Here is a 14622-nt window from a genome sequence, read left to right on the forward strand (position 1 = left end):
AGAAATATGAAGCATTTAACAGGGTCATTTAATATTTAATTTGCCATTATAAAATTAAGATTCAAGTCTGCAAAAATTTGTTTTTAAATGTTTGCTTTCAGAAAAATATTTGATTAGAGATCTGGTACAGAAGGTACAGGGCTCAAGTTCATTTCTGAGCAAAGCAAAGGGACCAGAAAAACAACTTAAAACCTGGAGGTTTCCAGAAACGTACAGATATCAGGGCAATAATCAGATCTTCCATACTGTTCAAGTTTAACACTTCATTCGTATTTTCACCTTTCACTCTGTCGATCATAACCCTCCAGGTTGAATCGACAATCTTTATCCTTTGAATGTTAACTTATCTATAGCCACTTGTAATTTCAATGGCGTTGTAAATCCCTCCAAGTTAAAAGTACCCATGCTTCAGATTTTAGATTCTTAAACAATTAAGGTACCAATTCCCACATCCATCCATTAACAAGATTACTGATCATTAAAGAGGTGAACTGGGTGAAAAGCATGAAGGTGGACAGGGTTCATAGAGCAGAAAATCGTCCTGGTGGGCATGTCCAATTAGAGGTGGAATGTTGGAGGGATGTGAAAGGATCTGTGGAGGATGAAGCATGGAAAATTCAGATCAGTGTCAAGTTTGGTGGCATCAAAAGCTAGGCAATAGAACAGCTGAAAACAATCTCCGTACATGTGGTTACACATTTTGGTGTCAGAAAAAGCTTTGCCAAATGAGGCAATACCAGGTAAAGTGCAAGAGGAAAGAGTTTTGAGGCTTTAAGATCACAAGATAAGTCATTGAGAGTAATTTCTCAAAGATATAAACTGTTTAAAAAAAAAAATGGACTATTGAGCATAGAATGAAAGTCAAGATGTACTTCCATACAAAGTCCACTAGGGCAGGGAGATGCTTTGGGCTGCAAACTATTGGAAAGGAATGATGAAAACAGAAACAAAGCACAAATTCACTAGTCCACCAATATGTAAGAAATATTAATAAGAAATAATATAAATGTATCACTAAAGCAATATATGTTTTTTTGGAAGCCTGTTTTACAAAATCTGGTGAGTGAAGGGACAAAGAAGCAAATGAAGGGACAATTTGATACAGCTGTTAAAATTATGTGACAAGCTGCTTCCAATAATTAAAGGCTCCACATTAAATGGGATGCATTGCATTCATTTGTGGATGTATGCATCACTGCCAATACTAGCATCTATTGCCCATCCTTAACAGTGTACCACCACCATCTTGAACTGTTGCAATCTAAGTGATACAAGTACAACTATGGGCAGGGGAGAGAGTTTGAGAATTTTAACCAAATTACTGTGAAGAAACAGTGACTATAGTTACAGTAGAGCATGCGATTTGGACTCAGATGGTGGACTTGTGCCTTGGAAATAGTCGACAGGCTTGAGTGCCAGATGACGTGTTATGCACGACAGAATTCCGGGCCTCAGACCTACTAATAGTGATGGTGGGGGAATTGAGAAATGGTAATGCCGCATGCAGGCAGTGATTGCTTCAGTATCTGAACAGTTGCAGTCAATGAAGGGAAAAATCACTGATGAAACAGCTAAAAATGGTTGGATCTGAAGCTTTTCAGAGAAATTCAGTAATATTGAGGGATTCACTGGTTTCCAAAAATCATCTTCCATTATGATAGGTATGACTCTTGCCAGTTGATGTGACTGTAGTTGGCCAAGTTGGATTTGTCCACCATTTTTATTATCCGGACATGGCGGGGCAATTTTCCACCATCAGGAGGAGATTAAATGGTGAGGATAGCATAAAGGCTGCTACACAAGGGACATAGGTAGGGGCAAAAGATCTGCAAATGGAGTGAAAATTAGGACAAATGGGAACTTGTAAATTTTGACAAGAAGATTTTTTTGTGTGAATGGTGAGAGATTGCACCACTTGGAAATAGAGAAATCTGTATGTCCTGATGTATCAATTGCAAGAAAGGTAGTTGAAGGCACAGCAAGTAATTCGGAGAGCAAAGAATGCTTTTTTCTAAAAAACGTTGAGGGTAACATTGGCCAATACCAGCAAGAGCACAGCTGATGTATTGGCCACCTTATTTAAAAGGGTGCACATGCGTTGGATGAAGTTCTAAGAAAGTTTGGTTCACATATATAATGGGCAGGCTATTTTATGAGGAAGAGCTGGACAGGCCAGAGCTGTATGCATTGGAATTCAAAAGAGTAAATGATGGTTTGAGTGAAACATACAAGATTCTCCGGGAACTTAAACTGCTGGTGGAAAGGATTTCTCTTTTAGGGGTCACAGACTTTAAAAAGAAATTTGGCAATTTAAGGGTGGAGATAAGGAATCTTTTAGGTGGGAATGCAGAGTCGAGGTGAAAATCAGATCAGCCACTGTATTATCGAATAGTGGAGAGAACTTGGAGAGCCCGGTGACCTATGCCACTAATATTGCATCGTCCTATTTGGATACAGTCAATGTAGAGGATAAACACCAGTAGAGAGAGAGTTGTGTCAATGTACTGGTTTTGCATTATATATCCATGTAATTCATCAAAACTTGAGTTGCAATTTCCATTTCTCAATATTATAATAGCATTTGATTATAATTTTTCCTAATTCTGCTGACTCACCCTGGTTCATTCAAGCTGCAATCATCCACATGAGTGTAGAGAGTTGTCCAGTTTTGTCCATCTTTGGAAACTTGAAAAACCCAGTTCCGCAGGGCAGACCGACCATAACCACGTGCATGTCGCAAAGTATATGCTGACGGGATCACCCAAAGACCAAGATCAATTGCAAACCAAGCATTCTTATCATCATTCGTGTGACAGTTAAGGGCTGAGCTGTCACGACTTAAAATATCTTCCAATCGTCCATATGGTAAATTCCTCCCTTCCGAAGATGTTACAACCACCAAGCCATAAGCTGCAGGATTCACCCACTCATATGCAGTTCTGCAATTTAACATTAGGATTCTTAAATAAGAAATTCAACAAAAATCTTATAATTGTGGCTATATTATTGACAGATCATTACTCCCATTCCCCATATTACTTATGTCGTATCACCTCCATGACTGAAAATTATTCTCCTATAATTTACTTAATACACTTCAAATCGATTACCTCAGCTGAAGTAAATACCCTCACTCAAAAGCAAGTATACCGGTCGCGAGACATAGCAGCTGCTGTCAATTGTACAGCATACTGTAAGATAGAATCCAAATGATGGATAAAATTTGCATCAGCTATAAATCACAACTTGGATGGAGGTTTCTAAACAGTGCAGTATGAGTTACTCTTGCTCATTGTTGCAAAACTGAAAGATGTGGGACTATTACATGGAATCTCCAACATAAGCAAATCAGGTACAGATGGAAGGAGCACAGGAAATCATGTAGCCAGTGTCTCAAACTCAAAACAGCTTTACAAGAAACCTTTTCTACTTGGATTACGGTGAAGGAAAATGGTCAAATGCAGAATACATTTGAGGCACTCTGTATAAAATTATTCAGTGTGCAAACCTTCCCCAAATAAACAACTGATGTGCCAAATGGTTAACTCAAGAACTGAGATTTTCCACATATACATTTATGAAATATTTAAGTTTTTTTTAGAAAATGCATCAATTTCAGAAAACCTTAGTTTATCTTACTTTGCATTTGTCCCAATCCAGTATATTATTCCATTTTCATCAAAATTATGCTGGTGCCGAAAAGTAAATATTTGTCCTTCACGTAGTTTACGCACAAAGACAAATGTCGATCTATCAAAATCATACCACTGTTTTGCCACCTGCACCAAAAAAAATTGAAGTTAGAACCCAAGTTTGTTACATTTTCACTTATTCTTTAATATCCTTTTAAGAGATTATTGGCCAGTGCAGAGTATAGGAATTCCGTGGTCATGTTGCAGCTGTACAAGGCATTGGTTGGGCCCCTTTTCGAATACTGCGTTCAATTCTGGTCTCCTTGCTATAGCAAAGATGTTGTTAAACTTGAAAGGGTGTAGAAAAGATTTACAAGGATGTGGTTGGCGTTGGAGGGTTTGAACTATAGACAGAGGTTAAATAGGCTGGGGTTGTTTTCCCTGGAACATCAGAGATGGAGGGACGACAGCAGAGAGATCTATGAAATCATTAGGGGTATCGATTGGGTGAATAACTAAAGTCTTTTCCCGAGGTAAGGGAATCCAAAATTACAGGGCATAGCTTTAAGGTGAGAGGGCAAAGATATAAAAGGGACCCAAGGGGCAACTTTTCCTCACAGACCGTGGTGCATCTATGGAATGAGCTGCCAGAGGAAGTAGAGGAGGCAGGTATGATTACAATATTTGAAAGGCATCTGATGGGTATATGAACAGGAAGGATTTGGTGACATACGGCCAAATGCTGGCAAATGGGATTAGATTAATTCAGGATATTTTGTTGGCCTGGATGAGTTGGACCAAAAGGTCTGTTTCCATGCTGGACAACGCTTAGACTCAGTACTTGGACTTTTGGAGTCATTACATCAGTTTATTTACCATTTTAAGAAGATACTGCTCCAAGGATTCAACAGTGGCCAATGGTTCCATTTTCAGCATTCTTCCAGTTCTGTCTATCAATGACGTTTCTCCAGGAGCACGTTCCAATCTAAACCTCAGCCTTCTCGTCAGGATCTTGACGGGAGGAAAAGCAGACTAAAAAGATTAGTAGAATTGCTCCTAAACTTCAAAGTTAAATGCAACAAGTGTCCACATGACTACCTACAAAATTTGAATTAAAATACAAACTTTGCTTAAAAAGTAATAGCTAATGTCAGGTGGGAACATGAAACAGAAGAGAATCTGTACAAAATCTGAAATGTCAAATAGTCCTAGACCTTTTCAGTCTCCATACAGTGAGCAGATTAACAGTTTTACCAGGACATTTGCACTGAAGGCCACATGCCAAATCAAAAGAGTTACAGATTTGGCCATCAAGATTGCTTGTAGCAAATAAATATTATTCCTTTAGTATTTAAGAACAAAACGCCAATCACAAAAAATGTGCAACTCTATAAATATCAAGGAGTAACTTCAAAATACTACATGAACAGACAAATACATCCAATGCTCTAGGGAAACAAAAGAATAGAGTTCATCATTAAATATTCTCTCACATACCTGCAAGTTATATGAAGAGCCAGGGGTATCATACAGATGCAGAGGCAGCCTCTCAATAGATTCTAACACAGCTATGAGCTTTCGAACAAGGGCAACAGCTGGCTGACTAAAAAGAAAATGCTGTTACAAAATTAAAATAAATTGTTTACAAAATAAACATTTCTTAAGAAAAGCTCCATCTACCTTTCTTCATCTTCATTTTCACTGAATGCAGTTTTGAAAACATTTATTCGCTCCATTAGTTGGCTACAATCTTGCTTCACATCTAAGTCCACATTCTACAGAGTGAAATAAAATAAGTGAATTTTGCAAATAACAAAGCAGATCCACAACAAACAAGGGCTCTTTCACAAACTCATACTAACATTGTTGAGGACCGTAAGTAGCGCTTGTACCAGCCCACTGCTGCACATCTCATAGGGTGATATGGTGTTTTCATCCTTTAATAGTACAATCAAGTTCTCCAAGGCAGTTTTCATTAGATCCCTCCATGTAGCCTCTCCATCCACACCCTGGAAAACAAAATGCATCATCTTTTCATCTTGAAATGTTCACCATTTCTGGCAAAGATAAACATTTGCAGAATGATCAGTAATATTATAATTTCGACTTTTCACCTGGGCAACCTCTGAAGTATAATAAGAGACACATCATTTTCACTTGCTAAGGAACATTCTGACATGCTGGAGTTTACAAGGTTGAACAAATAGTCCGAATATGACAAGAACTAGTCATCAACATAGTCTTTATCAGAATGTGTGCAGCAGTAACCTCCATATTTCTACAGGATTTAAATGTCTGCAGCAGCTTAGAAGGGGTAGCACACCAAAAATACAAGTTTGCAACAATTTGTAAAACTCAGTCAGAAGAACGGTGTCTGCAAAGCTCTGTGGGACTCAGGAAAAATGCATGTTCATCAACCAAGATGTGATAATGCTCCTGAAAGAGGGAGGCATTACATAGATAATACGATATCCCACTACAGCAGAATATCAGTGGTCAAGGAAATTCTTAGCAATTCAACCATTACCCTTTTGGCTATGTTAAAATGACGTACCTGAATTTTTCAAATATGCAAACTTAGCATGCCTGCGATTCACTTTTAAATTACTTCAGCAGTACAATGAAGCAATGAATTTGTACTTGCAGAGTTACATTGTACTTTGCTTAAAAACTGCATGCATTCATGTAGAACTCTGTTATCTCACTTTTTAGATTAGAATCGATCTAAACATCATTGCATTGACAAAGAACACAGGGGGCCAACACCTTCAACATATTGTCTAGCTATCACCGTTGTTAACAGCTAACCCGAGAAGGCAACTTTTAAAAAAGATTTTGTGATTTACACATGAAAGAAGTGAAACTATCACTATCTAACAGATGAAAGGCTTAACAATCAATTTTTCAATGTATAATTTCAGTTACATCACACTAAATTTTTTGCTATAAATTCTGTGTTACTATCGAGCCCTCCACTATCACCTGATGAAGGAGCGTCGCTCCGAAAGCTAGTGTGCTTCCAATTAAACCTGTTGGACTGTAACCTGGTGTTGTGAGATTTTTAAATTTGAGGCAAAGTTACCTTGAATGTACCCCTAGTCTTGACTTTCAAGTAGTCCTTCATAGATATCTTTGTATGCTTTCACCCTACTCAAAGTCTCATTTTACACAGCTGCTTTTCTTAGCTCTCTTCACACATTATACCAAAACTCTGATGAAACTGCACCACTGTATTTGTTATGAAAGAAGAATGCAGCCCTTCACAGTGCAATTCCCTTTTGGGGAAACTTATGGGGCAAGTGGAGGATCCAAAAAAAAATTAAGAATGTCTCTTTCCATTGAGACATGCAAATTCAATTCCTCATCCACTATTTCAATCTCTCTACTTCCTCTAAATGTTCCTTACAAAGACACAAAAGAACAAGAAATGACAATTTCATCATAATCGAGTCTTGACAGTTGTTCAGAATGATCAACATAATTTATTCACAACATCCTTCTAATTGCAATAAGTTAGCAACAGCAATCTGGGCTTTCAGGAGAATTTAAAGAGAGTCCCAGAGCATAGCTTACTGGGTACTGACCATAAAGGGGATTCATGTTACTGACCTATTGGTCACATTTTAGGAGAAAGTGAAGACAGCAGATACTGGACATCAGAGTCGAATGTGGTGCTGGAAAAACACAGATCAGGCAGCAGAGGAGGAGAACTGCCGTTTTGGGCATAAGCCCTTCATCAGGAGATTTTAATCAATTAGCTGCTAAGTGTAGAGGAACTGATCACACAAGCCCCACCCTGAAACAGACGTCCCATTATCAATATCCTATGGATGCTTTTATAGCACAGCATGCATTTAGATAGACTGGCAAAGTCTATGACCAAAACTCCGAACAGCAAAATTTGATAGATACCTGAATTACGTTTGGATTTCAATTAAAATGGTCTGGAAAGCAATAGCAATATTAAGTACCAAATATTATTACAGAAGCCAGTTAATCTTAAATCCACATATTCCAACATATGAATTTTACTTACTTGTCTGTTAGCATGAAGCTCCCATGCACTCTCAAGTTGTGTTGCTATGTTACGCAATGTGACCACCACACCTCGAGGCATACTTTCCACAGCCTTAAAATGATCATCATATAAATCTCTGGCCATGGTTCTAACCTGCAAAGAAAAATTGGTTAAAAATTATTTCAAAATAATATATTCCTATTTAATTAAGTAATTCCTACATGAGGTAAAAGCACCTGGGTATTGGGAGTAACAGCATGAAAAGAGAATTTACTAACAGGAAACATGGTCAGTCAGGCAAGTTGGTCACTGTTAGATCGGCAAACTAACTGAAAGACTGAAACCCAGAACTCCAGCTTGTGTAGCTGGTAACACATTTAAAAAAAAAATTCATGGGAAAAAGGGCATTGGAGTCTGGGACCGAATTTATTTCTAATCTCTATTTGCCTTTGAGAAGTGGCTGTGAGCTGCTTTTTTGAACCACTGCAATCCATCTGGTGTAGGTAAATCAGCAGTGCTGTTAGGAAGGGAGTTTCAGGATTTTGACCCTTCACTGAAAAAACTGCAATATAATTCTAAGTCAGGATAGTCAGTGTCTTGAAGGGGATAATGGTGTTCCCATGTATCTGCTGCCTTTGTCCTTCTAGATGGTAGCCGCTGTGGGTGTGAAAGGAGCCTTGGTGAACTTCTGTGTCGATGGTACATGCTGCTGCTACTGAATAACAGGGGTGCTGCCCACATCTTAACTTGCGCCAAGATATGTTCACCTGTCATCTAAACACTTGAGGAACTACATTTGCCTCCAGCAATCAAAGACTCATTTTGAATCATCTTCATTTTCAAATCACTTTACTGCCTTGGCCCCCTGTAACCAGCTTCACAACCCTCCAAGATATCAGTGAGTCTTTAATTCTTACCTCAAGCATCCCTAACTTTAATGGCTTCATTGAGGGATGGATTAACAAAGAAGCTCATGCTAATATAAGTGGTCAACATCATTCATGTTAGTAAATAATTTCATTTACATTTCAAATTGAATGCAAACTCACCTTCTGTTTAGTTTTCTCCAGTTTTGATTTTAGCTTTCTACCTCTTTTACCGGTCCAGCCAGCTACAAATTCCGATCCTTGAAAATAAAAGATAAGCTTTAAATCAATTTATTCTTCTCCCAATGAAGATTTGCATTTATACATTTTAACATTACAACGCAGTACAGGCCCTTTGGCCCTCGATGTTGTGTCACCCTGTCTTACTAATCTGAAGCCCATCCATCTACACTATTCCATTTATATCCATTTGCCTGTCCAATGAAGACTTAAATGAACTTAAACTTGGCGAATCTACTACCATTGCAGGCAATGCATTCCATATCCTTACTACTCTGAGTAAAGAAACTACCTCTGACATCTGTCTTATACCTATCTCCCCTCACTTTAAAGCTGTGTCCCCTTGTGTTTGCCTTCCCCATGCTTGGAAAAAGGCTCTCCCTGTCCACCCTATCTAACTCTGATTATCTTGTGCGTATCTATTAAGTCACCTCTCAACCTTCTTCTCTCCAGCGAGAACAGCCTCAAGGCCCTCAGCCTTTCCTCGTAAGACAAATTCTCTCCATAACAGGCAACATCCTAGTAAATCTCCTCTGTACCCTCTCCAAAGCTTCAACATCCTTCTTATAATGCGGTGACCAGAACTGTACACAATACTCCAAGTGTGGCCGCACCAGAGCTTTGTACAGCTGCAGCATAAGCTCCTGGTTCCAGAATTCAATCCCTCTATTAATAAAAGGCCAAAACATGCCTTCTGAACAACATGCCTGTCAATCTGAGTGGCAACCTTCAGGGAAGTGTGTACACGGACACCAAGATCCCTCTGCTCATCCTACCATTAGCCCAGTACTCTGCGTTCTGACTACTCCGTCCAAAGTGTATCACCTCACACTTGTCCACATTAAATGCCATTTGCCACCTCTCAGCCCAGCTCTGCATCCTACATCTTTCCGCAACCTACTACATCCTTCATCACTATTCACAACTCCACTTACCTTAGTGTCGTCGGCAAATTTGCTAACCCACCCTTCTATGCCCTCATCCAGGTCATTTATAAAAATGACGAACAGCAGTGGACCTAACACTGACCCTTGTGGTACACTGCCCAAGATGAACATGCTCCATCAACTACAACCCTCTGTTTTCTTTCAGTAAGCCAATTACTTATCCAAACTGCTGTCTCCCACAATTCCATTCCTCCGCATTTTGTATAAGAGCCTACTGTGGAGAACCTTATCGAACGCCTTGCTGAAATCCATATACACCACATCAACTGGTTTACTCTCATTTATGATCACAGGATCAGTCAAAGGATTGCAATCATTGTTATCAGGTAGGAAAGATAAAAATATTTTTATATCACAGTCGACAATTGCATCTGCATCCTTACCAAGTGACGTTTCTGCAGTAAATGAATGCTTGGTTCCCCGATTGGACTCAAACACAAATCCAGGCAGATCCTCCTTCAATATAGTGGCCTGCTGACCATCAGAATTGTGTATTGCAATTTCTCCTTCCTTTAGACAGGTAAGGGACCAGTTTCCTACAGTAAGTTTTGTTGGCCCAGGTGCAGTCAGAATGGGTTGGCTTGTGGTTGCTGGTTTGACTTGACTTCGAGCCCGTTGCAACTTCTCCAAGAATTCACTTCTGCTTTCTGTCACACAGATAGACAAAATTATTTCACACAGCTGTCAGGTCTTCATTACCACTGTAAACAGCAAAACCATGCTAATAATAATGGTTAAATCAATTACCTAAACCTTTGCACTGTAAATGCCAAAATAGGATCTCAATTTTTGTTACTTTGTAGCAGTCTTACAGGTTGGACTCCATGTTATACCTTAACGTTTACAATACATTGGTCCATAACTGAACATTGACTGGTTTACTTAAGTTGCCACTTATTTTTAGTTGCAATATAGTAAGGAGAGTAGCATTAAGCAGAACCCAGGAACATTCCCACAAAGAGAAAAAAATCCACTATTTTCACAAAATGCTACAGCTTCTTGGATACAAGTGAAAATATTACCTTAGAGAAAAATGGGACAAATATACCACTTGAGTATAACACAAAGACCAGACTGCCTATGGCTAATCAAAGGAAACCAGTATGTAATTAGTACACACACATTTTGGGAAAATAGCAACTCATGCTCAGGTATGAACATTGATATTCCACAGTTATCATTCTTCACTTTTAAACCTTATTGCCTTACTATCACAGAGGCCACGTGCAAGACCAATCTCTGTCCATATATGCTTGTTCTGCACAGTCCAACAGGTAGATGAAGCTCTTGCTTAAATTTTTTCTTCCCTGTCCTGCAATACATGAAGTTAAATGTAGCAGCTTATTCTACCCATGCTGACAAGGAGGAGTTTAAGGGCAGGATTTTCTTCCCAGCAGCCAAAACAAAAATGAGGATATACTGACTGCCTAACTGAAAAATATAGTTTTAGGAGAACTGTTGGATAAATTGCCTGCTGTCGAGAATGCAAGATTGGGTTAACTTTTAAAGGTATTCTCAAAGACAGAGAAATGCCACCTTTAAGGGCTTCAATTGAGGCAAGAGAGAATGCAGCCTTGTCTATCCCTATAAAATTTTTGATAATCCAGGTGAGCAGCCAACATGACATTTCACAGGCAAACCACGCCTGCAAACCAAATCAACATGGGCTTGTACATTTTTGCTCAGACAAACATGGGAAATTGGTGAAGTGCATGGCTCAGTGCAAAAACACAATACAAGAGCTCACTGAGCCATCTAGGAACCTATGTGCTTGAACGTGTATTGGACACACACACTTTACCTGAGCTGTCAGAGCCACCTTCTGGACTTCCACTAGAATACATGGTAGCTAATTTCCCATCCAAAATGAATCGAAACCATCCATTACTACCATTTGACAATTCTAAGGCAGCTGCATCACTCCAGATGTATAAACAATCCCTTCCCCTGATGATAGACCAATCTCTCCAATGGTATGGCTTGCCTTGCTGAATTTCTTTTGCATCTTCTTGAGGCTCATCATCCTAAAAAGGAAATTACAGCCAGTTACAAATGTGAATCTACACTTATTTGCAACAACTAACTTAAACCCCCAGATACCAGGAACAATAATGCTGACCAATTATCAACAGAACTACAGCAGTATTTGTTTTAGCAAATTCCCAATTTGCCTACACTGCTTCAGCCAGTTTAAAACCAAACTACTGATTTCTATTATGTTATACATCATTGCAACCAAAATAGAGTGGCATTTACAAACAAGAGTTAACACTTAGTATATGGGAAATGCTCAAAGAAACTTTTAATAGTACTGTTCAATTAAAAACATAATTGATGGCACCAAGTGAGAAACTATGAAAAACAGCAACATTTTCAGAGTTAGTTTCTCAACGTGTTAGTTGCCCAAAAATGTTCACCTCAGATTTCAGATGATTTTTCTTTTTAGTGTTGCACTAGTTCAGAGTCCTCTTTACTTCAGAATGGAGGCATCCATGGAAGAACAAATCTAAACCTAAATGATATGCCTTTCTTGATAGTGTTATGGAAAGTAAATGGTTTCAATTTTAGACAACCTTTGTCCCTTTTGTGATCCAATTTGATACCTTAGATTTTTGCCTGTGAACGGTCGGTCGGTCATGGGGTGGGTGCAGTGAGACTCCAGACAGTTTGCATAGTCATCATCATGCAAGGCATTTCAAGCAGCTAATTTCATGCAGTAACCTCTTAAAAGTTAATGCACTATAAAAGCTACACTGTAAACTGGACCCACAATTAACACTTAATAATTTCTTCATCCCTAACTACATAAAATCCGGAAGTTCCATTTCTGCACACACAGGTTACTTGACATACATGATTGTGAAGTATACAGAACCAAATGGCTTAATGATAGCTGCCACAATAGCATTTTAATTATGCACAAAGAAAATCCGTGCCATACAGTCATAAAAGGCTTTTTCTTCCCCACAAATACTTTTGACTCAATACTTTGGGCAAGCACTTTATGCATATCTCATGTTTAAACTGACGTGCACAAGCTTTGGCTATTGCATGACAGGAGAACCAGCTGCTATAATGTTGCTACCTCAATATGCAGGATATGGGTTTGTGTTATTTGTAATTGACCAAATGAGTTGTAGAAGCTGATGAAAAGGTAGCACTTCTAAAGGAAACAATTATCCTTTCATGGGCTACTTTTTTTTGCAACACTCTTTATACCTCAGAAAACACTATTTGTGGATGTAAATGTAAGAAGAGAGTTAAAGGGTATGCATAGCTGGGCATAATCAGTCCATGCTCAACATCAGCTACTCCAAGGACTCTTGCTGTGCAGTGGTAGTGTCCCTACCTCTCGGCCAGAAAGCCTGAGTTCAAGCCCTACCCATCTAACAGCAGCCTCAGCAGGAGGACATCAAAATATTCAGCAGGTTTCCCTGGGGTAAGTGGTGGTGGTAGTAGCGCAGTGGCATTATACTGGACTAATAATCCAGACAGTAAGGCTAGTGTGCTAGTTACATGGGTTCAAATTCCACCATTGCAGATCAATCAATAAACATCTGAAATGAAAATAAAAGGCCAGTCTGATAGTTAACATTGCTGGATTTTATAAAAATAAATCTGCCTTGGAGTCCGAGACTCCAAAAACCTTATCTCGAGAGTCGTGAACCACAGTTTAACAACTGCTCTAGTTGAAGTAGTAGAAGTTAAACATTTACTCTGGATATAAGCTTCATAATCCTCACTAGGTGGAAATGGAAATGCAAAAATCTCAGTATGCAGAAAGATTAGAACTCTCGTGAACATTTTGTCCTATATAATCTGTAGCACAAGTCAACAGATATGTCAGGTGATGGTTTAAATGAAAAAAAAAATCATTCATCACTTAAAACGTTGTTCAAAAGGTGCCATGGCTAGAGTTACTTTTAACCTTCACAGAGATGCCAGTTAATACATGTAAATGCTGTGGAACTGAGCTCTAGTCACTTGAATTTTGCACAATCTTGAAACACAGAATTGGCAGATTACCAGAAAATAAACTACAGCACTATCATCATGAGAAACAACAAACTGGTTCGGTTGGGCAGTACTCTTATCCATTGTCATTGAGGAACGATGATCTTGCAATAATAAACATTAAGTGAAATTTGTTTTAGGTATGCAAATCTGTTATTAATAAAGATCCTGCACACCTTATCAGGCTTGCAATCCTCTTCATTTTCATCATCTGAAGAGGGTCCTGCCAAGGTGGACACTTTGTTGATTACACCAAGCCTTGCAAGTTGGTCCAGAAATAGATCACCTCCTTTGTCTACCAGATCCCGTATGATCTGCAAAGCTAGTAAGTGGCCATCATCATCATCCTGCATAAAAAGGAAATATCAGTTTGCAACATCATAATTTAAAATTAAATTGTTAAATTTTCAAATACAGATTCATTCTTCTGCTTCAGTATAGAACATAGAATATGCAATTTAATCAGTAATCAGCAAGTTAAAAAGCACACTGGAACTGAATGCCCCTGCTTCAACCACACACAGGAATGTAAACATGACTGCAACAGAATGCAAATGCCACTGCAAAATAGTTGCCACACTCTCTCATGGTTCAATTTTCTCAAATGGCACAAAATGATTTTGCTACTCCTCCACACAAATTATCAAGCAAACATTTATAAAACTTTTACCTAATAAAATGCCATTCAGAAGCACATCAAATAAAATCTGACTAAAGCCAAATGAGATACCAGGAAAGGTGGCCTAACATTTAATCAAAGGAGACAGATTTTATAGACAGGTAGAGGCAAAGCGGTTTAGACTGTGAATTCCAAAGTTTACAGCTGTGAAAGCCATGTTGTACGGTTGGTGTCAGCTGTGGTGCCGTAATTAACATGGATTGGTCTCAATGCCGATCTTGGGGAA

General features: G+C 38.7%; 1 protein-coding gene across 8 annotated transcripts in view; it reads right to left on the reverse strand.

The window, feature by feature from the left end:
* Positions 1-14622, reverse strand: part of hectd1 (HECT domain containing 1) — a 78283-nt gene that overhangs the window by 34569 nt on the left and 29092 nt on the right. For 4 of the 8 annotated variants that reach the window (XM_087990045.1, XM_087990046.1, XM_043698059.2 and 1 more), the window contains exons 12-22: positions 13894-14064; positions 11505-11727; positions 10087-10350; positions 8700-8776; positions 7669-7803; positions 5495-5641; positions 5313-5407; positions 5130-5235; positions 4509-4643; positions 3640-3779; positions 2616-2939 (exon numbers count right to left, since the gene is read on the reverse strand). In XM_087990045.1, the coding sequence (XP_087846171.1) occupies positions 2616-2939; positions 3640-3779; positions 4509-4643; positions 5130-5235; positions 5313-5407; positions 5495-5641; positions 7669-7803; positions 8700-8776; positions 10087-10350; positions 11505-11727; positions 13894-14064 (1817 nt within the window). Of the gene's footprint in view, positions 1-2615; positions 2940-3639; positions 3780-4508; positions 4665-5129; positions 5236-5312; positions 5408-5494; positions 5642-7668; positions 7804-8699; positions 8777-10086; positions 10351-11504; positions 11728-13893; positions 14065-14622 lie in introns of all 8 variants that reach the window. The other 4 variants (XM_043698064.2, XM_043698063.2, XM_043698061.2 and 1 more) reach the window with 1 other exon arrangement.

Source organism: Chiloscyllium plagiosum, unplaced genomic scaffold, assembly GCF_037043375.1.
Source record: "Chiloscyllium plagiosum isolate Xiang-an unplaced genomic scaffold, Cpla_swu_hap1 HiC_scaffold_8, whole genome shotgun sequence".
NCBI classification, from domain to species: Eukaryota; Metazoa; Chordata; class Chondrichthyes; order Orectolobiformes; family Hemiscylliidae; genus Chiloscyllium; species Chiloscyllium plagiosum.